Source organism: Jaculus jaculus, chromosome 16 (assembly GCF_020740685.1).
Source record: "Jaculus jaculus isolate mJacJac1 chromosome 16, mJacJac1.mat.Y.cur, whole genome shotgun sequence".
Taxonomy (NCBI): domain Eukaryota; kingdom Metazoa; phylum Chordata; class Mammalia; order Rodentia; family Dipodidae; genus Jaculus; species Jaculus jaculus.
Window position 1 is genome coordinate 32,642,601 of NC_059117.1, and position 24,770 is coordinate 32,667,370.

General features: G+C 35.7%; 1 protein-coding gene across 5 annotated transcripts in view; it reads right to left on the reverse strand.

The window, feature by feature from the left end:
* Nucleotides 1-10,329: 10,329 nt before the first annotated feature.
* The window catches only part of Tmem196 (transmembrane protein 196), a 54,216-nt gene continuing 39,775 nt past the window's right edge, over nucleotides 10,330-24,770 (reverse strand). For 3 of the 5 annotated variants that reach the window (XM_045136220.1, XM_045136219.1, XM_045136221.1), the window contains exons 2-5: nucleotides 17,185-17,241; nucleotides 14,994-15,248; nucleotides 13,766-13,839; nucleotides 10,330-10,765 (exon numbers count right to left, since the gene is read on the reverse strand). In XM_045136220.1, the coding sequence (XP_044992155.1) occupies nucleotides 10,759-10,765; nucleotides 13,766-13,839; nucleotides 14,994-15,248; nucleotides 17,185-17,241 (393 nt within the window). In that variant the 3' untranslated portion in view covers nucleotides 10,330-10,758. The remainder of the gene's footprint in view (nucleotides 10,766-13,765; nucleotides 13,840-14,993; nucleotides 15,249-17,184; nucleotides 17,242-24,770) is intronic. The other 2 variants (XM_004652826.2, XM_012947610.2) reach the window with 1 other exon arrangement.

Consider the following 24,770-nt stretch of genomic DNA (forward strand, 5'->3'; position numbering starts at 1 on the left):
ATAAGGTTCAGAAACATTTTATTACACTGTAAAGCCTTAGGAGGATGAAAAGAAGAGGGTGTAAACCTAGGACCTAAGAGAAGGAAGCAAAGTGGAGCTCTTGCCCAGGGAGGCCAGATAGGGTTTGAGAGGCCCATCTTGAGACTCAGATCTGGGGTTTTACCGCGAATGGCTTTGTGAGGACATCTGGGTCTGCAGGTTACTATGGACAAAGACCAGATTTTACAGCTTTGCCAGTGATGTTAAGGGCCAGAGTTTCTGTCCTCTAGGGAGGGTGCAAGCCTAATATATAAATCTTTCCTGGAGGGTGTACCATGCAGGTTTCTGCATGCTTAGTGACATTTCCTGGTTTTAGTCAAGGAATATAAAACCGTTGCTTTTGGGGTTCTGTTACCCTGACTGCCTAGCCAATTTCTGTCTCTTAGCATTAGAGTGTCATGCCATGTATCCCAAGGGGTCCAGTACAGTTGCCATCCTCCTAGTGTCTGTTAGGTCCCTCAAATAAAAAAAAAAAAATGCCACAAGGCCTATGCCACCCAAGGCAGAAACAACACTCTGGACAACTCTGTGTCCTCATTGACATAACGACAAGACTCCTTTCTCACCTGAGGAAAGCTAGACAATGATCCTGGGTCCACAAGGGAGCTTCCCGGTCCTTGAAACAACTTAGTAAGATGAAGCCAACTATCCCCCACAGCAACTGTTAACACTTATCTATCCTGAGCCTGATGAGTCCTCCCTTCTTTCTGCTAGGGAATGTCCAGTAGGCTCTATCTTGGTAGGGTTTTCTGTCTGTAACCACAACTTCTCAGATATCCTTACACCAATGGTCTTTTCATGTCCAGAAGAGAGTTCTACAATACTAGGATGCTTAGTTAGCTTCGCTTCCTTCTTTAAAAAAAAAAAAAAAAGTTTTAGGGCTGGAGAGATGGCTTAGTAGTCCAGGTGTTTGCATTGGATTCTAGGCAAAGTCAAAGGATCGCAGTTCCATTCCCCAGGACCCACATAAACCAGATTCACAAGAAGGCACATGTGTCTGGAGTGCCTTTGCAGTGGCTGGTGGCCCTGGCACACCCATTTTCTCCCTCCCCCTCCCCCTCTGCCTCTTTGGCTCTCTCTTTGTCTCTCTCTCAAATAAATAAATAAATATTTAAAAATAGTTATATATATATATTATATATATATATATATATATATATATATATATATATATTTATTTATTTATTTATTTTTCTGCAAAGGTATAATACCCACTCTCTGCCTATTCCAATTTCCCTGAAGGCCCTCCTCAGTGCCTCAGGTTATACTTCCCACCTTGTGGCTTTTAAAATATTTCTGCCCCTCTTTTGAAAAGGTCCCTGAGCCTTGGTGGACCTGTTAGTGTTCTGATTTACTGTTGAGGATCTCTGTCGCTTCTCAATTTCTGCTTCAATAGGCTTTCATTAAGTACAGTTTCCCTGAATCTGACTGTCAGGCTGGCAGTGTGAGCAGTTCTTGTGTTGTTGTTTCTTCTGCTGTTTCTTCAGGGCCTATCTCATGGTAGGCAGTATTCTCTGATATCTGTACAATAAAATATGCTATCCCACCAAGAGTGGGAGCAGCTTTGGTTACAGGAGATGTGCATAGTTATTTGAGGGACTTTTTGGTATGTGTGACCACTCTTTGTATCCAGATAATAATGGGGGCTTCTCTCTGGACTTGTGAGTATCCTGGTGTAGTAGACAAATTTAGGTTCACTGAGATGACCTTCTAGACCAGGCACAGTTATGGAGGAATGAATATTTACTGAAGCTAACAGATACATGGTAAGGTCCATAATGCCAGAAGAAGTTGGCCCCCTCTTAAAGGACCAAGCAGAAAAAGAAAAGCCCCAAGCCAAAAGCACACTTCAGGAAGTCCAGGTGGAACTAGGCACTTTGCATATTTTTAGACTGGAATTTTCAACCCAGCACCACACCGTAAGATATTCCCAGTGACATCTCCTCCAGCCAGGCAGCTGCAGATCCAAACTACAAACTAATAAAACACTGAATATATTGGGGCCCATCTATTCAAACTACCACTCCTGACCATAGTATTTTGACTTGGTTCCCAGTATCACGTATGAGTTTCCCACTGGCCAAGCTTCACGTCCAAGCAGAGGGCAGTTAGTTATCTGCAAAGGCCATGTGCCACTATTGTATAGGTGTGTACTTCTTACCTGGCTCGTTGATTGTGTAGCTTGTAGGGTCCTCTGGTTATTCATGCTGTTGACCATTCCACACCCCCCCCCAGAAGCACCCATAGCACTTTCTAGAACAACAAGGGCTTTTTAACAGAAACATGGTTTCGCTCTTAGTTCTAGCAGACTCACTTCCTTTTACTACTGTTTCCATCACCTTCTACCAATGTCCAGGCCAGTAAACAAGCTTTGAAAACATGGAGTTGGGGAAATATTTAAGGTGAAACCATAACAGTCATCCATCTACCAAAACACAATATTGTCATCATCATACAGCTGACCTTCACTATTGAATTTCCACACACTGTTCTAAGTGCCTTGTGCAGATATCTCATCAATGCAGAAATTTATGATCTTATTGCATTTAGTATTGCTTTGAGGGATGAGTAATTTGAATTCAAGGGAAAGTCTAAAGTCAGGCCCTGAAGATGACAATTTTATCTGTATTATCAGCAGTCATTTTCTGAGAGCCTAACACATCTTCAGTGGAAGAATAGGTGACTTTCCGAAGGACACACCGATAGTGATCATTTAAGGAACTTATTGCATACATGGCCTGTATTCCACAACTCACGCGTTGTTTGCTTTGTTTTGTTTTGTTGAGCTAGGATGTTGCTCTAGCCCAGACTTACCTGGAATTCACTCTGTAGTCTCAGGTGGCCTTGAACTCATGGCAATTCTCCTACCTCTGCCTCCCAAATGCTGGGATTAAAGGCATTCTTTGAATCATTAAAGGGCACAGCTTTTTCCTAAAGAGATTATCAAATCTGATAAGGAAGATACTGTAACAGGATAGATAGCTAATTTATTTAGCCTCAGTCTAAAAATATTAAGGTGGAAAAAAATTACAACTGGCAATTATTACTAGTTTAATGGGCTTGTAAATGAATTAAACAAGCAATGATTTTAGCCAAAGCATGAGCACTGGTGGTCATGCAAAAATAATCCTGGAGATAAGGTTTGTAGGAAGCAGTCAGTATTAGAAACAAGTTGTGTGATTTCAAGGAGCTCTGCCTCCTTAGACAACTGGCTGTGTGTTGTTAAGCTCCCATGTCCTAATCTTTATAGGCACAACCATGTGGTGAGGTTGGGAGGGATTAACAAGGAGATATCCGTACTACACTAGACACAGTAACCACTGTATATTAAGTGCTCTAAATGTTCCCTTGAATCTATGATCAGTGCCTCAGACAAAATATGCTTGATTCAACAAGATAAAGGCTGGGAAGTTGAACTTGAGGTCAGGAGCATACAGCATTTTTGAATAATGAAATATATCTGGAGATATATATATATATATATCTCCAGAGCACTGAGCCCAAACCACCTTTGAGTTTGTATTCATATTTTTTTAATATTGCCTTACCATTTGGCATGATTAATACCAGATCCTTCCGCCATGCTTATAAACACTTTGTTCAGCTTAAAACAATTATTTTTACATAATTTCCTTTTAAACCAACTTATTCATAAAATTCAATCTATATATGCATATGAGTGACCAAATACAAATTTGCTATGTCAGGCCGTCGAAAAATATGAAAATAGAATCAACACAAACTAGTTATTTGAAATAAATGTGGTTAAGGAAACAGTTATAGTTTATATTTCAGGAAATCATCTAAGTGTTTAAGGGATAATACGTGTCTATATTTTGCCTAATGAATTTTGAAAAATAAACACAAAACAAAGGTTTGAGCGCAATACAGTAATTATTGGTTTCTGTAATTCACAAAATTGCCAGCAGGTGGCAAGCATTAGCTGTAAATGTTTGCTGTTTTGCTTTAGCCTAATGCCCTGCAAATGTCAGAAATGAGGGCAATTGTTGATGGCTTGTATTTATATACAACACTGCTTTAAAAGCGACTTAAAATCAAGTTTTTACATTGTGAAATCTCCTCCTACCGTCTTGTTAGTTTGTTGACACTAATTGATGTAAATTGTGCCAATAGATAATGAGGGAGAGATAACAGCTGATTGTGCTAAATTTTATTGCATTCATAGATTTTACATTTTGTGAGCTATGACTTATGTTGTAAAACGTGGAGATGAAATGACATAAATCAATTCATCTATAAGTTAGAATTCAACTCCTGTCATAAGACGACAGGAAATTACTTTAGCTGCTCTTGTGTTTTGTGGTTTGAGAGAAGACTTACAATACAATGTGTCTGAGGAAGTAGAACCTGTGCTTATTAGGAAGAGAAACTTTAGCATATGTGGTCTTTAGTTGACATGAAGAATAGAGAGAATAGAGATAGTGCTTAGTCTTTCAAGGATTCTGGTCTATGAAGGCTTATGTAGCTAACATAAAGGGGTCTCTTTTATTATAATTAGATTATTCATAGTATTAAAATAATTTTCACATATGTTTCTTTTAAAATATTATTTACTTATTTGAGAGAGAGAGAGAAAGGAGAAAGAAAAATAAAAAGTGGCTCTAGAGCCTCTAGCCACTGCAAATAAACTCCAGACACATGTGCCCCCTTGTGCAGCTGGTTTATGTGGGTACTGGTGAATTAAACCTGGGTCCTTAGACTTTGCACACAAGTGCCTTACCTACTGAGCAATCTTTCCAGCCCTCACATAATGTATGTATTTGACATTTTAACACTGTATTTCCTGGTAAATGCAATCCCAGTAGGGATGAATATTCAGTACATAGATCTCCTGTGAAAGAATGTAAAAAGAAATCTGCTTTTTAAAATTTCACTAGGCGTCCAATGGGAATTGGTTTCTTCTGCAATGAGTAACTACAACTTGTGATTTACGGGTTTGGAATGATTGTATTTCTTGGATGTCATACACTTAGAGTTAAAAAAAAAAGTTCTATATTTGTTGACTAAAAGAAGAAAAGGGTGAAGTGATGCCAAGTTCTGAAATTTTATTTGGAAACAGTGTTCTACCCAAATGGTACTTAAGACATTCTCTCTAAGCTTCTGAATCATGTTTGTTGAATAATCTTTGAAAATGAGGTTTGGGACATACATACAGTTTTTAAAATGCCACTTTTGAGCCAAGTCACAGAATAAAGTGGAAGGCAGGGTAGTGTTGCTCTCACTTTCTCATGAACAAACAATACAGCATTGTTTGCTGATACTGCAGAAATAGGTAGAGCAGGGCTGGAGAGATGGCTTAGCGGTTAAGCGCTTGCCTGTGAAGCCTACGGACCCCGGTTCGAGGCTCGGTTCCCCAGGTCCCACGTTAGCCAGATGCACAAGGGGGCGCACACGTCTGGAGTTCGTTTGCAGAGGCTGGAAGCCCTGGCGCGCCCATTCTCTATCTCTCCCTCTATCTGTCTTTCTCTCTGTGTCTGTCTCTCTCAAATAAATAAATAAATATTTAAAAAAAAAAAAAAGAAATAGGTAGAGCAAATTCACCCAAAATAAATGGTACAAAACAGCTCATTTTGCCTGCCAAGCATTGAATTATCAGTAATTGAAAGGAATCTATGTGAGCAGATTTTTTTTCACATGTGTTTGTGTGCAGTGTAAGCTTTTATTTTTATTTTTAAGAGAAAGAGAGAAGGAAAGAGACAGAGAAAGGGAGAGAGAGGAGAAGGGGAGAGAAAATGGGCATGCTAGGGACTCTAGCTGCTGCAAACAAACTCCAGATGCATGTGCCACCTTGTGCTTCTGGCATATGTGGGACCTGGGAAATAGAACCTTGGTCCTGTGGCTTTGCAAGCAAGAACCTTAACAGCTAAGCCATCTCTTCAGCCCAGTGTGTATGTGAATGCACATGTGTGTGAATGCACATTTATGAATGCATATATATGTTTGTGCATTTATGTGGAGGCTAGAGGTTGATGCTAGGTGTCTCCCTCGATCTCTCTTCACCTTGGTTTTGGAGACAAGGTGCTCAGTGTTCCCAGAGCTCACCACTTTGGTAGTCTATTTAGCCAGCGTCACCACTGGGGATCCACTGTCTTCTCTGGAACTCTGTACAGCCTATTAGGCATTGCTGGTGGTCTGAACTCAGATCCTCATGCTTACGTGCCAAGTGCTTTGCTAACCTCTCCACATTCCCAGGCCATAGGCAGAAATTTTTAATGTGAATTCTTGTAAACAAGTTTGCAAGTTTACTATGGACTGGCCTATTGTTACCTTTGATGGGTGTTTCTACTCTTTCTGATACCACTAATTTAATTGATCTACCTATTTTAAAGCCACAAAATTTACCAACCTGTTTCTTTTTTTTTAATTTTAATGATGATTGCCTGAGTGTGGAAGATCTTGTTCAAAGACCGAGGAGTAGTAGGCAGTTCTGGTTTGTGTTTTGAATCAGCACAGTACAGTAAGACTTCAGTGACTGTGAAAATCTTCTGTACTTGCTTTGCTGTCCACAAGTAGTTATTTACCACTTGGAAAATTGAAAATTTGATTATTTAACTTACATATATTAAAATTTAAGTAGTGGTACATGGTCACCATATAGATAATGTAGAAAGATCTTATATGTTAACTACTTTTCTATCATAGGGGACAAAATGCTTAAGATAATCAATTAAAGGAGGAAAAAAATATATTGGCTTAAGGTTTCAGAGGATTCAGGCCAAATTTAGCTGGCTCTGTTGCTGTGAGCTCTGGCACGAATTAGCAAATGATGTTGGGGAGCTCATGATTGAGTGACTTTGCTTCCCTTGTGGTGGCCAACCTCAGGAAGGGGTCATCTTCTAATACCCTCTTCAGTGGCATGCCTCAAATACCTAACTTCCTCCTGTTAGGTCCTGCCTGAAGAAGGTTCCTCCACCTCCCAACACCACATTGTCTGGAGACCAAGCTTTCAACACATAAGAATTTGGGTGACATTTATAATGCAAGCAATAATACCTTAGGACAGTGACTTTATGACTTGGAGCAATTCATTTCCACACTTGTGGATAGCATTAACATTGGTTGTTCTGGTTCATGTTCAAGGGTTTTCCTTCATGGTTCTTAACTGGACAATACTACCCTTACTAGGAAAATAAGGAAGCATGTGAAGCTATTTTTGATTGTTAGAATAACTAGTGTGTTGTTCTAACATTCAGTCCATGTGGAACAGAAAAGGTAATTGGTCTGAAATACATGGAGCAGTCTTTACAATCAGTACCTGGGTGTGATGCAGAAGACTGCCACCCTGCTGAACTACGAGAGGCCACCATGGTTCTCTAATTGTTTCATTTGTGAGGTTTGCAACCTCAGTCCTGCCTATCATTCATCCTGTCTCCTAGAATCTGTTTATTCTATTCTGCTGCCTCCTCAGTGACTTCACTTTCTTCTTTTAGTCAGTATTTTTTTTTCCCTATACCTTTGACCACTTTCTGCCTGCATTGGATCACTCCTCCGTATTTCCCATCTCAAACATGTCCTTCCTTAGTTTCATATGGTCTGGTAAGCCTCTTTTTCCTCAGTATAGAAGTCTATTCTCTGCCAATTTCAGAATTGCATTTCCCTAGTTATTGGGAAAAGCAATGTTCTATTTGAGTGAAAACAAAGTTGGATGGAATTGGTAAAATTTTGCTGAGGTAACCAAGGCCACAAAGACAAAATCCACATATTATCTCTCATACATGGACCTAAACTTTCTTAATGTTTGCATGTATATAAATAAGGGGATACAAGGGAACTATAGGACATGAAGTGGATGGGAGATCATGACAGGGAAACAAGAGGTGAGGAGAAGTGAGAAGTGGGAAAAAAAAACACAAAAGTAGATGATGAAGGGCAGGCACAAAAGGGAAGAAAGATGGGGACAATTGGAAGAAGGGTAACACAAAATTAAATTTGTTTTGAAACACCAGAATAAAACCTAATTCTTTGTATGCTAATCCAATAACCTTCAAAGAAAAATAATATTATAAAAGATGACATCAATACCATATATAGTTTTAAAGACATGGTTTTATTACATAGAATTATCACTTATTGCAACACATTTCACTTCAAGATAATTGTGTGTGTATCACACACATACACATAACTTTTAAGATTCCAGAAGATTGCCAACTTTAATTCTTTTGCACTTACAAGTACTTCTCCTCTTTATAGGTAACTGGTATTTAAAGCATAATTGGATGGGTTTCAATTTTTTTTCTAATTTAGGATCATATTACTTTTCCCCAAAGGTAGACTCATACTAAAATATAAATATAGGCAGTAAAACATTTGATTCATCACCAATGGGTTGTCAAAAGTAAAGTTTCATGGTTTTGAATAATATCTAATTAACTTCTTCCACTTATCTCAAGTATAATCACATATCCCAAGGAAGTTATTCCAAATTGATCCCTGCCCTGAAAACACTGGGTTGAATTACACATCTATTCCTGCTTTGTTATACACAAACTGCATACTATTTGGATAAATGTGGTGGTTACATCTATTTTTCACTCTATGCTAAAGCAGTGATATGCCTGCTTTTATATTTTAATATGCAATTTTATAAAGTAGTTCAAAAGGCATTCAAATGTCTTGATGTATTATAATTCTGTATTTTACAGCATGTTACAGAGAAATGCCACCCACATTTATAGCTGGTGGTTTTATTCTTTTAATACAAAACTACTTCCTGACATAAAGTTAGCAGAACCATATATACACAAAATTTCTGCGTTTTATAGTCTATTATATTTTTAATGGCAAATACCATGCCTACTTGTGGCATGAAATGAATAAGAGTGATGTGGATTCATGTTTTAAGGTTGAATTTAAAGACAGTATCTCTAGTATAGGAGAAAATGAAGTATCCAAATGAGTTGGGAGACTTCAAAAACTATACAACAAACAATTAGAGTCTACTTATTTCATTTGATCTGGAATTTTCAAATTTCAACAGGTTCAGTGGTGATCATGTTGCTTCAGATGACCATTAGCTCATATTATTGCTGTTTTGTTAGCACAATAAAAATGCATGTGTTGTCAATAAATTATAGCATATTCTCAGACTGGATATTAAAGATTTTAATTTACTTGTTGTTAGTAAGTAACTCATAAAATGAGTTGAAAATTGATTAGCATTGGGTAGTAATAAAGTGTACAATACAGAGTTATATTTTAAAATAATTGCATGTTTCTTGTCAGAGGTTATGTCTCCCTAAATATTTCAAAAGTTCATGCTATTTTCTTGTGTATACACATTGTTTATTGTGATTTTAACATTCCATTATGGAAGAGAAAGATTGACTTTAGCTATATGAATACCAGCTTATCATTTTGTTGTCTTACACAGAGAATTCTTTCAGTTGCTTTGGATCTCTATTTTCCCAAATATGACCTGTCTAGATTATTTCATGTTAATTATAAAAGAAAATAAAACACCTCAATAAATTATAGCAAGTACAATTCTCACTTTGTTTAGGAGAAGGAAAATCACATCTATCCCTTTATATAATTTAATTAGATTGAAAGGTCTTTGAGAGATACATATCATGGATAATTTCTGTTTATAAATGTATAATTAGTGACTTGAAATTATGTTCATAAATCAACAATAATTGTATTACATAAACATCATAATCATAGCAAAATATCCAAATTATTACATAATTTGTATTTATGCTACACTATTCAAATCACTCATCTTCTTAAATATCAGTCACACATACATACATATACATATATATACATACATAATAACACATATATGAAAAAATGGACCGATTTAGTAAAATTTAAACATGTAATATTTGTGGACATATAGAAGATTCTCAGATCTGTTGGGATACCATCACAACATCACAATCTCTTTTCTGCTACCTCTTTATATTCATGTAGCTATAAATATATGCTGTGTTTTTTTATATTTACAGTAAATATACACATACCTACACACGGGCCTTATTCTTACACTCACTCATGAACATTCAGATCAATCTGTCTGCACAGTATAACGAACACATGTTTATTATACTTATGAGTTATTCACTTACAATTTTCACATGTGCAAAAATATCATACAGATTAATATTCTCTCTCTAAAATCACTTTTATGCTTTAGGTATTTTATAATTTACAAATAAATTATGAAATATAGTTCATTCACAAATTGAAAATAATTACAATGTTTTTATATCAAGGCATTGCTGAGGTTTAGAATCGTGGCATTCTTGAAGCCATCTGTCTTTCAAAACAAAGACATCAATAAGTCCTTGGTAGTTCTTAATATTTTTTTTTTAACTTTTGAATTACTTATGTGAAATGAATGCAATTACAAATATAATACTCATGCTAGTCAAATGGTGTTTGTGTAGACTATGAGTCTTTCCTATGTTCTATTAATTCATTTTTCCTGAAAATCTTTTTTAGAACAATCTAGTAAGTCTGCTGAAGTGACTAAGCTAGAACATTCTAGGAAGTTTTTATTCCATAGAAAGGGCTACAGAGAAAGTGAGGCAGAGCTAAGAAGGGTAACCGCAAATATAAGAACTACTTGAATTTAGCTCCACTGGTATCTCCTTGCCCCATGAACATCCTAAAAATGTTCAGTTCTTTTAAACTCCGATTATACTCTTCCATTAAATATCAGTTGTGGTCCTCCATTGCTCATGTTGTCTGTCATTTCCTGTTAGGAAAATAACATGAATTAAAATTCACTTTCAGAATAAGACACTGATTTGGTTAACAGGCTTGCAAAACAGAAATTTCAAGCTATTGAAACCTTTGAGAGGGGGTAGAGGAACAAGGATTCATATTGCTGCTGCATTTGATGAAATAAAATTTCATGGCATCATATACTCCATGAAAATGTTGAAGTGCCAGGCAGTTAGACCACTCTTTTATAATACACAAAGTCAGTTCATTCTCTCTCTACTTCTCTGAGGTTCCTTTCTTACTTTTGTTCCACTCTGGTTTGGAATAAACTGTGCTAGAATAAAGAAGGTGAAAAGTTTTACATTTTTTCCAGCACAAAGGCTGCTCTGTAGAGCATGTCAATAAAGTGCCAATGCAGTCTATAGGTGACCTTTGTTTATAGACAAAAGAAAATAGGTGTCATTTTGGCCATGAATCGAGTGCTCATTTCTAACTGTGTATATAGTGGAGGTGGAAAAGGTTTTGGGGAGGGTTTTATTTGTTTCTAAGCAGGGTTTAGAAATGTAACCCAGATTGTCCATAGCCCAAGCTAGTAGCTTCATTCTTAAAATCTTTCTGCCTCAGCTTCCTCACTTTTGGGATAACAGCTGTGCATTGCCATGTCTGGCTGGGAAAAATGTTAGTAGTGAAATTATCACTTATATACAAATGGCAAAACAGTGAAAATTCTTGTTTTTAAATGACTCATTATTTACAGAGAAACATGCATAGAAAGGCATGAACATCGAGATTTGAAAAAATAATCTGACATTCAAAAGATCCACTTGCAATTACAGAAAATATTCTAATAAAAATTTAGGTGTTTTAGGTGGGAGAAATGGTTTAGTGGTTAAGGCGCTGGCCTGCAAAGCCAAAGGACAGAGGTTAGATTCACAAGGACCCACATAAAGCCAGATGCACAAGGTGGCACATGCATCTGGAGTTCATTTGCAGTTAACTGGAGGCCCTGGTGTTCCTATTCTCTCTCTTTCAAATAAATAATTTATATATACATATATACTTTTAAATAGGTGTTTTGAATTCACATCTTTTATTAACTCTTTTGTTGAGATTAAGGTATTACATAGAACAGGCTGGACTTGAAATCTCTGAGAGTAATCTTGAATTTCTGAACTTTCTGCCTCCACCTCCCAAGAGAGTGCTGGCATTATAAGCATGAGCTACCACATCCCATTTATGTAGTACTAGGGATTGAACTCAGGGCCTCATGCATGTTAGGCAATCATTCTACCCAAGTTCCTATTTTATCAATTATTGAGACTTTGCTTACATAGTTAAAGGCTATGCGATATAAGAACCAGTCACCTCCACAGTTAGTGTACTGTATAAAGAATACCAGATTAGCATAGCAAAATTATCAAATCATTTATTACCCAAGACTGACAATATCTTCCAAAATTTGAATAAGCCTGTTTTCAAAAGAATAGTGAAAATACTTCAAGTGAAATTATTTTCTCATTGTTATCCATTTCTATCTTGTTTCTTGTTTGGAGAAACTATTAGATATGCATGTGCTAAACACAGGCCTGAAAATGCATTAGGATTATTAAATAGTGTTGAATTTATAAGGAAAAAACTTGAGATAAGGATTCATTTTAAAAGTCTCTATTGGTGGAAAGATAAAAAAGAAGCCAATTCTCCAAATGATCACCAACAAAATTTATTCAAACACCTTTTCCTCCTAGTATAAGAGAAAAAGTTTTCTTACAGAAATGGAAACTTAGCTGCCTTTTGCTTTACCTAATAAAGCTTTGCATTAAAAATTGCTTGAGGGCTGGAGAGATGGCTTAGTGGTTAAGCGCTTGCCTGTGAAGCCTAAGGACCCTGGTTCGAGGCTCCATTTCCCAGGACCCACGTTAGCCAGATGCACAAGGGGGCGCACGCATCTGGAGTTCTTTTGCAGTGGCTGGAGGCCCTGGTGCACCCATTCTGTCTCTCTCTCTCTCTCTCTCTCTCTCTCTCTCTCTGCCTTTCTCTCTCCATCTGTCGCTCTCAAATAAATAAATAAAAATAAACAACTTTTTAAAAAAAATTGCTTGAAAACCCATGTAAGCTAGGTTAATCTTTTATTACAGATTTTTATGATAGCTGTTTTCTAAAATTTTATAAAAGTATTTCTTCTTAACTAAATTCACCTCAACATGGACACAGTAACATTAACTTACAGATCTGAAATAATAGTGAAAATTAGTTTTAAAATGGATGAGTCTTTTTTTTATTTTGGAAATAGGAATATCCAATTTTGCAATATCATACTCCAAATTGGAGCATGACAAATGTGGATATTTATAAAGAGACATTTCCTGCAAATGGGAGATAGATAGATAGATAGATAGATAGATAGATAGATAGGGAGTTGGCTTAGAATATTTAACCAAACCAAGAATGTTGAGTATTTGATTTGAGCAGTAGGAAAAATGGGAAATAAATAAGAAATGTATTGTATCAGAAGAAACATTCCGTCAAAGGCCTTTTCTGCATCTATCAAAATGATCATGTGATTTTGGGGTTTAATCTTATTTATGTGGTGTATAGCATTGACAGACTGAAATTTTGCTATCTTAGTGTCAAACTTTGGTTCTCTGTTGATGCGATTTTGGCATGGCAGAGAATAGTTTGTCTTTATTCAGATTCATTTATTATTAAAAGCAGAGCTCCCATCTGTGAATGATAGTATTGAATCAGAATCAAGATGCAGCAGAGAATAAAAAGGATTGTGAATCACCCAAAGCAGAACTGTTTGGATGCTCATAGGCAGGCTGAATATTTTAAATACTCAACGAACTGTCAGAATGCAAAATGCCGCTGTTATAGGTGTATGCCAGTTCCTCAAAACAGCCTTTATGAAAATGGTTCTTTGAGGAACATACAGCACCAGGCCAGACAGATCTGTTGGCATCATGGCTTACTAAAATAGCAGCACTTCCTGTAGCAACATTACAACATGGTAACTCCCTAGAAGTCAGCGTACCTTGTAGGTAACTCTGGCGTCGAGGGCACCACCGGGCAGCTGGGCAAGTCGGTTATTTCAATAGCCCTCAATCTCTAATGTAAATATAACAATTATACAATAAATATTGAACAAACATATACATAAGCTAAATCACAGTATATAAATAGAGTATAAAAGAGTCACTGTTCAAAAGTACAATAACCACTGGTTTTTAATAACTTGTTTCTTTACATTATCAGTTTTGCTATTTATCTTATACATTCTCTTTTTTAAAGGACATGCATAGAACTCTTCAAAGTTACTTTGTTGCAATAATTTAAGACTGTCTTCCCTTTACGTATAGAGTGCACATCAAACAAAAACAGATGGACTAGAAAATAAATGCTTCTAAGCTTCACAATAACATTATAAAGAAATACACAATAATGTTTGCTCCTTTCCTTTTGTTCTGATTGTATAGTTTTATTTTCATGATCTAACCAAAATATAACTTGACCATCATCTTTGTGATTTTACAGATGTTTACTTTTTCTGTAATAGATTTGGTAACAGTAACTGATTTCAGAAATGTGGACCAGTGTAACAGAAGCACAGACAGCTTTCTATACCATTTATTTCTTAATGCAATTAAGGCAGCTTTCTGTTTGAATTGGTTTCATGAAACAATTATGTAAGGACCATTGTTTAAAATACAAGCAAAGCTATCCAAATATGCACGAAGTTTCAATGAGAATTAAATGAAGCTTTCTGTGGATTGTAGTGTCTGTACTGGTAGACAAGGCTTTTTGTCGCCTTGCTAAAAGAGCCTCTTTTATGCTTGGTGATCTAATTTACATAATCAAATGCATCCACTTACAAACACAAAGGATGTGCTAGAAAATGGAATTCAGGTGATTTCTAAAGCTGGCATTATTGGTCAGAAACTGTTTAGTTTATGTATTTTTCCTCAGTGTAATACATAAAAAATCCATATATATGTTACCTATATGTTTATTTATTTATTAAATGATATTTTAGGAATCATGATTTTTGAATAGGCTATGAGGCTACAAAACTATGGTAAAAAGAAGTGTCCCTACAAATCGCAGAGAATAAAATAATTATACAATTCTTGTCCTTAATCAAATAGGCTCAAACCTATGAAAATCAGACTCTCCACACTGCCATCTAAACTTATAGGTTGAGTTCATCTAGACTGCAGTTTCCATCACATGATAGCAGTGGGAGGCAAAGGCACAAAACTCACTTTCTCTGCCATTTCATGAGAGTGATGCAGGGAGTGCTCCCTTTCTGAGAACATCCTCCTTTGTTCATAGCTGGCTAGACGGCATGTGAGCCAGGAGGACAACGTGCAGCCCCCAATCCCAATACATGCCAGAGACATGGAAGCAAGATGCAGAGGATAGAGGGAGGAGGTCTTCTTAGTGACAGCCCGGAGGAACTGAAAATTCAGGATGCCCCCAATGAGTCCACAGATACAGCATGCTGAAAAGAGGATCATCTGATAAGAAGGAGAAAGAGGGTATTAAATCTGTGGAGAAGAGGTGCACAGAACACAGACCCTATAGACCACACATCAAGCATAGAAAAATATAAAAAGCATAAAAAAATATAAAAAGGAAATCAAATCAAATCTTTTAACACTGGATAAAATATAATACTGAAAATTGTTTACCAAATAATAAATCATTTTTCCACATGGCAATGTATAACTTGCAATTTCAAGTGGAACCCTATTTATAGCTCATATTAAGATACTCACCTAGAAAGCAGTTTCTTGAATAGATATTTAGTGTTTACGCATTCTCAGAAAATAATAAATGATAATATATTATTGCCTTCAAATAATGAATGAAGGTAATTTTCAAAGTAGATAAATTACTGTTTATGATTATAGGAAACCCATATCTTTACTGATGTTATTCTCATTGTATTTATTTGTTTGGAATGAAGAAGTTCTGTTTTTAAAAAAGACTGGAGAGTGGGAAATGTTTGCTGCTCATTATCATCCATTGTATCCTCAGAAAAATGTAAGAAGATAATATAACGTCTATTAGTATGTACATATACCACCTACATGGTAGTTTTCATTACATTCAGATGTCAGATAGTATATTTTTTCTTTTCTTTTCTTTCAAGGTAGGGTTTCATTCTAGCCTAGGCTAACCTGGAATTCACTATATAGTCTCAGTGTAGTCTCAAGATCATAGTGAACCTCCTATCTCAGCCTTCCAAATGCTGGGATTAAAGGTGTGTGCTACCATGCCAGCTTTTTTTTTTTTTCTTTTATAAGAGAATTGGAAACATATAAAAGAAATCAAGTGCCTTTAAAAATGACACTCCTCCCTCAGTCTCTCTGCCCACTTTCTTTTATTTTTTCTTCTCTCAGTACATTGTTCCTACACTCATCCTACACAAGACTCTTGGTAGAAGAAAGGTTTAGAAGGAATAAAAGCCATGCCTAAAGAATATTCAAATAATCATAGATGTCAATTACAATTATCCTCAAACATAATTTCTGCAAAAGCTTCCTTTTCCTATACATATAATTAAAAAAATTATATCACACGTCTATCACAGGGAGTGCTTAATCACTTTTCTCATAATAGTTATTATTGCAAAGAAAGGCATTACTAGAAGAAGGGGCAGGATGTGATTAACTGGAACATTTCGCATTTTCTAAGTCATTTTGGTATCTGCTCATCCATTGGAAACCTCTTTAAGCTGAAATATGTAACAGCTTCTACCAGTTTGTAAAGGCTTATGATAAAGAACTTTTCTTCTTCTTCTTCTTTCCAAAAGACTCATTTACAATGCTATGGAAGGCAGGGGGGCGTCCACTCTTGAGCATAGAGAAGTCTCTTCTAGCCCATATCAGTGTTAGCTAGGAGCATGTTACCTACCCCAGAAGCCCAAAGTAGGATAACGCGATATCTGAAAGTACTTCCAAGAAAATCTGCATAACTAACAGTAATAAAAGTGAAATAATATCAATATTAAGAATTAACTGAAATTCTAGCAAAGTGCTATCTTGATATTTTGCAAAATTAACTTCACAAAGTAATATTCCCCATATTTTCTTGGCTCCCTGAAAGACTCAGGTGATTGGCAGTGAGTCTGTCAGTGGAAATCTGGAGACTGTCGTCTACAGCAGACACTACAATTTGCATATTCACATATTTAAAGAGCATATCAAAGCTGTGGTTTGCCTTTTTGTGTATGTGTGTGTGTTTATTTTTTGGTTTTTGTTTTTGTCATTGTCTTCAATATTCTTGATGGTTTTGTTTGAAACAAGAAAGCCAGCATGTGTTTATCAAGCTCCTTTTGACTCTAAATTATAATATTCAGCACATAAAGGTTTGCTAGTCCTCATTTCTGTTTTTGAGCTCTTATATTCCAAACACTTCAATGCATAATGCAAACAAGATAAAACTTACAACAAGTCCTGATTTTTTTTTGGCGCACAGTATCCCACATATGCCACACAGAAGAAACTGCAAAGGAAGAGAAGAGTAATTATTCCATTTGCAAAAGACATGAGAAGCCCTAGATTCTGCCCCATTATAATTCATTCATGACACTGGCTTCAGGGAAGTTTAAGCATTTTGCATTCCCTTGTTGTAGAATATTAAAGGCTAAAAATGCATTCACTAATGAATATTTATTTTTGTAAAGTCACTAATGATAATTGTGAGACTTAAAAACTTGAATCATGAGCCAGGCGTGGTGGCACACGCCTTTAATCCCAGCACTGGGGAGGCAGAGGTAGGAGGATCGCTGTGAGTTCAAGGCCACCCTGAGACTACAGAGTTAATTCCAGGTCAGCCTGGACCAGAGTGAGACCCTACCTCAAAAAAAAAAAACAAAAAAAAAAACTTGAATCAGTTGTACACCAGGTAACATTAAGAACTGAAGATTTTGTTCTTCTAGAAGTTCCTTTTACTCTTTTATCCCTTTCTACTTTCTCAGGGAGATGAGTGATATGTTAACTTCATTCATATGTACCTGGAACTCAAAAGGTTATACTGTAGTTGGGGAATATAGCACAAATAAAAAGATAAAACATCAAAGATATATTTCTCTATGGAGACATTATTTATATCTCCAAATTTAAAACAATGACTGCTTCATTCTGACAGAAAGATGCCATTTTCAAAGTGACAAAAGAACCCAAATGGAAGAACTATTTATGACATAATTTTCTGAAAATGAGAAAACTTGATGATCTAAATCTTTTTGTTTGTTCGGTTGGTTTTGAGAGATAGGGTCTCATTCTAGTCCAGGTTGACCTGTAATTTACTATGTACCCCCAAGGCTGGCCTCGAACTCACAGTGATCTTCCTACCTCAGCCTCTGGGGTTCTGAGGTTAAAGGCATGTACCACCATGCCCGGCTTGATCTCATTCTTTTATAAAAGTAGTTACATCAAATAATCTACTAATGATAAAAATATCCTGTGTCATAAAATGGTAACAATCTTAATTTGGATAGAAGTACTTGAGGTCATTTGAATGCAATTTTGAACATGCTTCTAAAATTCTAAATTGACCTGAGAATGTAAATGAAATATTTTTCATGAATAAGTAATAAGGTTGATAATGAGTTTCAGATTTACTGAGAAAATTTGCTGCCATTTAACTTTTTTTTTTTAAAGAAATTCTCTTAAATCATAGCTAAGAATATAACTAGCACCAATTAAATACTTCACATCTGGCCAATATTTTAAAAAACATATCACAATATTTTAACAATTATCTAAAATAATAAACACATGGGAAGTACTAATACAAGTTTCTGGAAAATGATAAGTTTGGAAAGCTGTTGCAAGAAGACTTTCTTGATAAGGAAGCAAAGTGATTGTACACCAAGCAGACATGTCGTGAGAGGTTGGAGGAGACTATATGATTGCAATGACCTTTCATGTAAACGGGGAGAGGTAGGAGGATCACCATGTGTTTGAGGTTGGAGGAGACTACATGATTGCAATTACCTTTCATGTTAATGGGGAGAGGTAGGAGGATCACCATGTGTTTGAGGCCAAACTGAGACTACAGAGTGAATTCCAGGTCAGCCTGGGCTAGAGTGAGACCCTACCTCAAAAAAAAAAAAAAAAAAAAAATGGGGAAAGGATCTAGATCACTTATTCAATCAATAAAGTTCGGATAATTTGTTGACCTTTCCTAATGTCACATAGCAAAATTAATATGGAGTAGTTTAACTACTTGTATGTATACAATTTGGCCATTGCACAAATAAACTTGACAATAAACTTGAGTATTTGCATAATTCTAGAGCAGTAGGACAGAATTTCCAAAAATAGAATCAAATTTATAGACCAAAATAGAAAAAAAATAATTACTTATAGAGAAAATAATTCAGAAAAATATGATTGTCAAAGGGGGGGGATGTTGGGATTTTATTCAGAATGTAACAGAGGGTTAACACGTTCTATAAATCGATCTGATAGAATATTTTATAGCTATAAAATCATGGGAAGGTAGGTACTTGGAACTTTACAAAACTTGAACATTTGCTTAATTTTTAGAAGTTTTATAAAGCTACTTCTGAGTGCCTTTCTCAACACACTATGTGCCCAAGGTATGAATGATCTTGTCCTGATATGGACTTGTGCTGACCATCTCACAGGTTTCAAAGCCATGCTTAGACAATTGCAGTGTGCTTCACACTTCAGATCAGAGACTGAGCATGCCCTTCTCTAACTTTACGTGATCCTGATACTTAATCTGTCATTCAGTTGCATAACCCATTCACCCAGAATTCAGTCTTGAAATGTGTTAGAGGCAGTGTAGTATTTTGTTCTTTACTGTGTTTTGAAATCTATAAGTATTGTCATTATTTGCATACAGTAAAATTTAGGGGACCTGAGTAGCATAAATAGGTCTTTCCATCCTTGCCTGTTTGTTGAGATATGTGGGTGATGGAACTGCTGTTTCCTGTGGTCTCACTTCATGTGAGTAGAGCTAAGGATTAGGGTGTTTGGACTGGGACTAGTAAGGTGTAGTACAAAGGATAGGAAGTGATATTTTTCCATGATTCACAGCCCTTAAATGTAAAACAGTAAACCAAAAACAAATCATCTCCAAATTCCATATTTTTTAAGAAAAACATCCCAAATGAAACTCTGTAAAAGAATTATTGGAAGTCATTTTTTTAAATTTTTTGATGTATTCTAATTTTTTTTTTTTATTGAGAGAGAGAGAGAGAGAGAGAGAGAGAGAGAGAATGAATTGGTGTGCCAGGGCATCAACCACCAAATTCTCTCTGCAGATATTTGTGTCACCTAATGGGCATGTGCGACCTTGCACTTGCCTCACATTTATACCTCAGGCTTAAGTGAGATCTGAGGAGTCAGAAATGGGTCCTGAAGCTTTGCAAGCAAATGCCTTAACTGCTAAGCCATCTCCCTATCCCTGGAAGCTATTGTGAAAAGGAGATGTGAGAGAAGAAAGGAATGAAGTAGCAAAAGTACAGAATGGAACAAAATATGAAAAACAGCCTCCCTGTCTCTCTCTCTCTCTCTCTCTCTCTTCATTCTCTATCTTTCTCTCTCTCTCTGCCCCTCTATCTCTCAATCTATCTGTCTCTTTCTCTCAAATAAATAAATAAAACATTTTAAAAATGACATCTATGAAGTCTCAACAGGATTATTTTGAGATTAACAGAAAAATGAACATTAAAACCAGTTCATATTTTTCTTGACATACTGCTACTATAATTATGATTTTCTTACATAAAATCTGGCCAGATACCTAAGGATTGCCTTCTTCCTTGAGTTTTCTTCATGTGGGATCTATTTATTTGAATTATTCATATAAATTGTATATGTGAAAAATATGCCAAATTGGGCACCCTGTCCTAAGTTAGTGGTTCTCAATCTTGGTTTCATATCAATTTAAAATTCCTTAAGTCTTGGGCTGGAGGGATGGCTTAGCACTTAAGGCATTTGCCTGTGATGCCAAAGGACCCAGGTTCAATTCCCCAGGACCCACGTTAGCCAAGGAGGCGCACACTGGACTTCGTTTGCAGTGGCTGGAGGCCCTGGCACGCCCATTCTCTATCTCTCCCTCTTTTTCTTTGTCAAAAAAATAAATAGATAAATAAAAATAAAATATTCCTTATGTCTTGAGCAGTTAATTAGAACCTTGATTGAAGTAAGGCATCAGTACTTTTCAACCTTCCCAGGGGATTTCTGTGGGTAATCCAAATTTAAGGGTCACAGGTCCCAAGATTCACATGCATGGTAAACTGTGCCTTACCTACTTACAGCAGGGATCTCTAGAGACAGTAACACCCCCTTAATTACCATCAAGACAATGTGGACAAACATGAAGCCATGTAAAGGGCTCCTTGAGAAAGAAACAACAGGTCTATGTCTATACCATAAAGTCAGAAATTCAGAGCTTCTTTGGTTTTTCTTTAGTGGATCTTATTTCGCCATTTTGTAATTTTATTTCACTCAGTATTTTTCATACTTGCTGATAGATTTTATTGCCTAAGTATCTGATCTTTTGTAAACTATCTTTAAAATTTGTTTTGCTTTAGTTAGCTATATCTAGGACTTGTTATAACACACTGTGATCTGGAAGAGCTTCACAGACTATATATTAAGAATTGAGAAAACAGGCATAAGGATACCTATAAAAATAATCATTATAGAAAAATATTGAAATAAAATAAATTGAAATTAATATGATCAATCATAAAAAAACAACTGAATTACAATATGGGAAGGTATCTAAATTGAACTTATAGACCAATAACAAAATCTTGAAGAAGTAATCAGGGAAACCCACTTGTGTTTGTCACAAAACTATAATGGAATATAATATAAATAGTATAAAAGTTTGTAATAAATCTAACAAAGGAAATAAAAGAACTTCACAAGAAAACCTTAAGATCCTCAAGAGATAAAGTAAAGAAGACAGTAAAAAGATGGAGAGACTTCCTATGGTAATGGATTAGAAGAATTAATGTAAAAATTGCTGGGTTACCAAAAATACTCTAACATATTCAGTGCAGCTCTCACCAAAATGATAAACATACTTCACAGAAGAAGAAAAAAAAATCTCAAAATTCATTTAAATGCACAAAAGAACTCAGCCAAAACAATCTTGAGCAGAAAAAAATAATGATGGCAGCATTATCATACTCACTTTCAAGTTGCATTGCATAGCCACAGTAACAGCACAGCACTTGCAAAAATATAGACACATAGTTCAATAGAATCAAGTAGGAGAGACAGACATAAACTGATAAAGCTTCAGTCACCTTATTTTGACCAAAATGCCAAAAATACTTATTGGAAAAAAGTCTCCTTAGCAAGTAGAGCTGGGGAAATTGGATATCCATATGTCAAAGAATGAAACCTAATCCTTACATTTCACCCTGTACAAAAATTATCACCAAAGGTATCAAAGAGCTTAATTTAAGACTTGGATGAAACTCTGCAATTGTTAGTGGAAAAATCAGGGGGGAAAGTAAGAATAGGAAAGGCCTTTCTGAGCAGAAACCCAGGCACTCACCACAGAGTAATTACAACCAGCAAATAAGACTTCATTACCTTAAAAGGCTTCTCTGTAGCAAAGGAAAGTTAACAGAGTGAAGAGAGACAGGTTGCCTACAAAATAGGAGGAAAAAGTTCCAATCTCTTAACAGAGGATTAATATCTAGAATGTGATAAGGCCTTAAAAGAAATTAAACAATAAAAAATAGAAACAACATGATAAATGGACTACTAAAATAAAAAGATAATTCACAAAAAATGAAATACAAATAGTTAATAAGAAGATGAAAAAGTAGCCAACAGAGTAATGCAAATCCAAGCTTTCTTATTCCAGGGAGAATGGCAGTCCTTGAGAAAACAAACACATGCTGTTGTGGATATAGACAAAAGGGAACCTTTATAAACTGGTGGGAGTGTAAATTAGTTTGGCCTCTATGGAAATCAGTATGGAGGTTTCTCAACATCTAGAAGTAGATCCACCATATGACTGAGCTCTGCCACTCCTAGGTATGTATCCAAAGGACTTCAAATCAATATGATACTTGCACATCAATGTTTATTGCAGCACTGTTCATAACAGCTCATTTTTAGAACAAACTGGGATATCTAATAAGAGAGGAACAGACAAGGAAAATGTGTATAGACTCAATGGAATTTTTTTTATCATAAAGATCAATAAAGCTATATCAATTGAGGAGAAAAAATGGGTGCAATTGGAGATAATCATATTTGAATTTAAACCATTCTCAGAAAGACAAATGTTTTCCAAACACACAGTAGGAGGAGGAAGCAGGGGATCCCCAGGGCAGGTGGCTAGCTTGCCCAGCTAAAGCTGTCAGATCAAATGAGAGTGAACTTGCTTCACTAAAACAGTGATGGAGAAAAACTTTAACCTTTGACCTCTACATGTACTTGGGACATATGCTATGAACATACAATGATATTAAAATGAGAAATATGGATATTAGCGAATAATATGAGATCCTTAAGAGAAACAACTCCAGCAAATGGAAAGATAGCTCAGTCAATAAAGTACTTGCCTTGCAAGCAACAGGATTCCCAGAACCCACATTTTAAAAAGCCAGGTCTGGTGCATACATTTGTAAACAGTGACTGGCAGATGCCTGGGGATCACTAGTCATCAAGTATAGCCTATATGGCATATTCTATGCCAATGAAATAAGAGCCTTGTCTCACAAAATAAAATAAAAGATGAACAGCCAGTGATCTGAGGTGTCCTCTGGTCTTCACACATGTGCACACATATTCATGCACATCTGCACGCACAAAGACAATGCTTTTAGATAGAGTGGTTTAACATTGAAAGCATGCTAATAGTTTTAATTTAATTGGTTAAGTTAGCAAAATCAGTAAAATGCCAAAATAATCTGTTTTAATTAGAAAAATTATTTTTAAAAGTAATATGAAACAATACCTTTCATAGGAAATATCAGAGTAAGATTAATATGGTTGAGCTAAAAAGTTGTAGACTGTAATACCAGATATTAAAATATATTTGGAAACCTCAACAATTAAAATAAAATGACATTTCCATATGAATGTGAAAACTGAGAAAGTAAATATAAATTTGAAGTCCAGAAATAGAGAAAATGCATATAAACTTCATTATATTCTAAACAGTTTTGAAAAGAAAGCAGAGTCATAAATGGTGTATGTGTATTCATTTGCAAAAGAATGAAATTATTTTTTGATCTCTTTTGAAATAGGGTCTTATGTAGTCCAGAAATGACTAGAACTTTCTATATAACTGAGGAAGACCTTGAACTCTTGAGCCTCTACCTCCCAAGTGCTGGGATTACAGGCACACACCATTATGCCATCAAAATGCAGTTAGATGTATGGTTTACACCAGGTTATGGTAAGATCCAAATGGGTAAATATTTAAGTTCCAAAAAAAAAAAAAAACCCATAAATATGCTTAAATAGAAAGTAAACGTTTTTACTCTGATGAGGCAAATATCTTTTACGTATGACTAATGATCTTTAAAAGAATGGGTGGATTTATCTTAAAAACAGAGGGCTAAGAAGGGAAAAGAACAAAGAAACTTTTTTTTCTTTTTGCATGGCAAAAATGAGCCAGTTCAAAATAACACGTTTGGGAAAATATTTTTGTAGATAGAAATAAAAAATTAATCTCCCAAATATAGAATGCCCTGGAAATAATGAAAGGCCTAATGATCCAATAGAAATGTAGGCAATAATTCCCTAAAATACAATTGATTTTAAAAATAAATGTTCCTAGTTAGGCCAAGTCTTGCATGACTTTAGTCCCAGTACTCTGAAGTCTAAGCTCAGAAGAGCAACATGAGTTAAAACCCAGCCCTATGACTGCAGACAGAGTTCCAAGTCAACTTAGGTTAGAGCAAGACCATGCCTCAAATAAATCCTGCAAAACTGTCTCATTTTATCTATAATGATAGAAATATAAGCTCAAATTAACTCAGATATATTTTTTCTACCTTTCTTATTGGCAAAGTC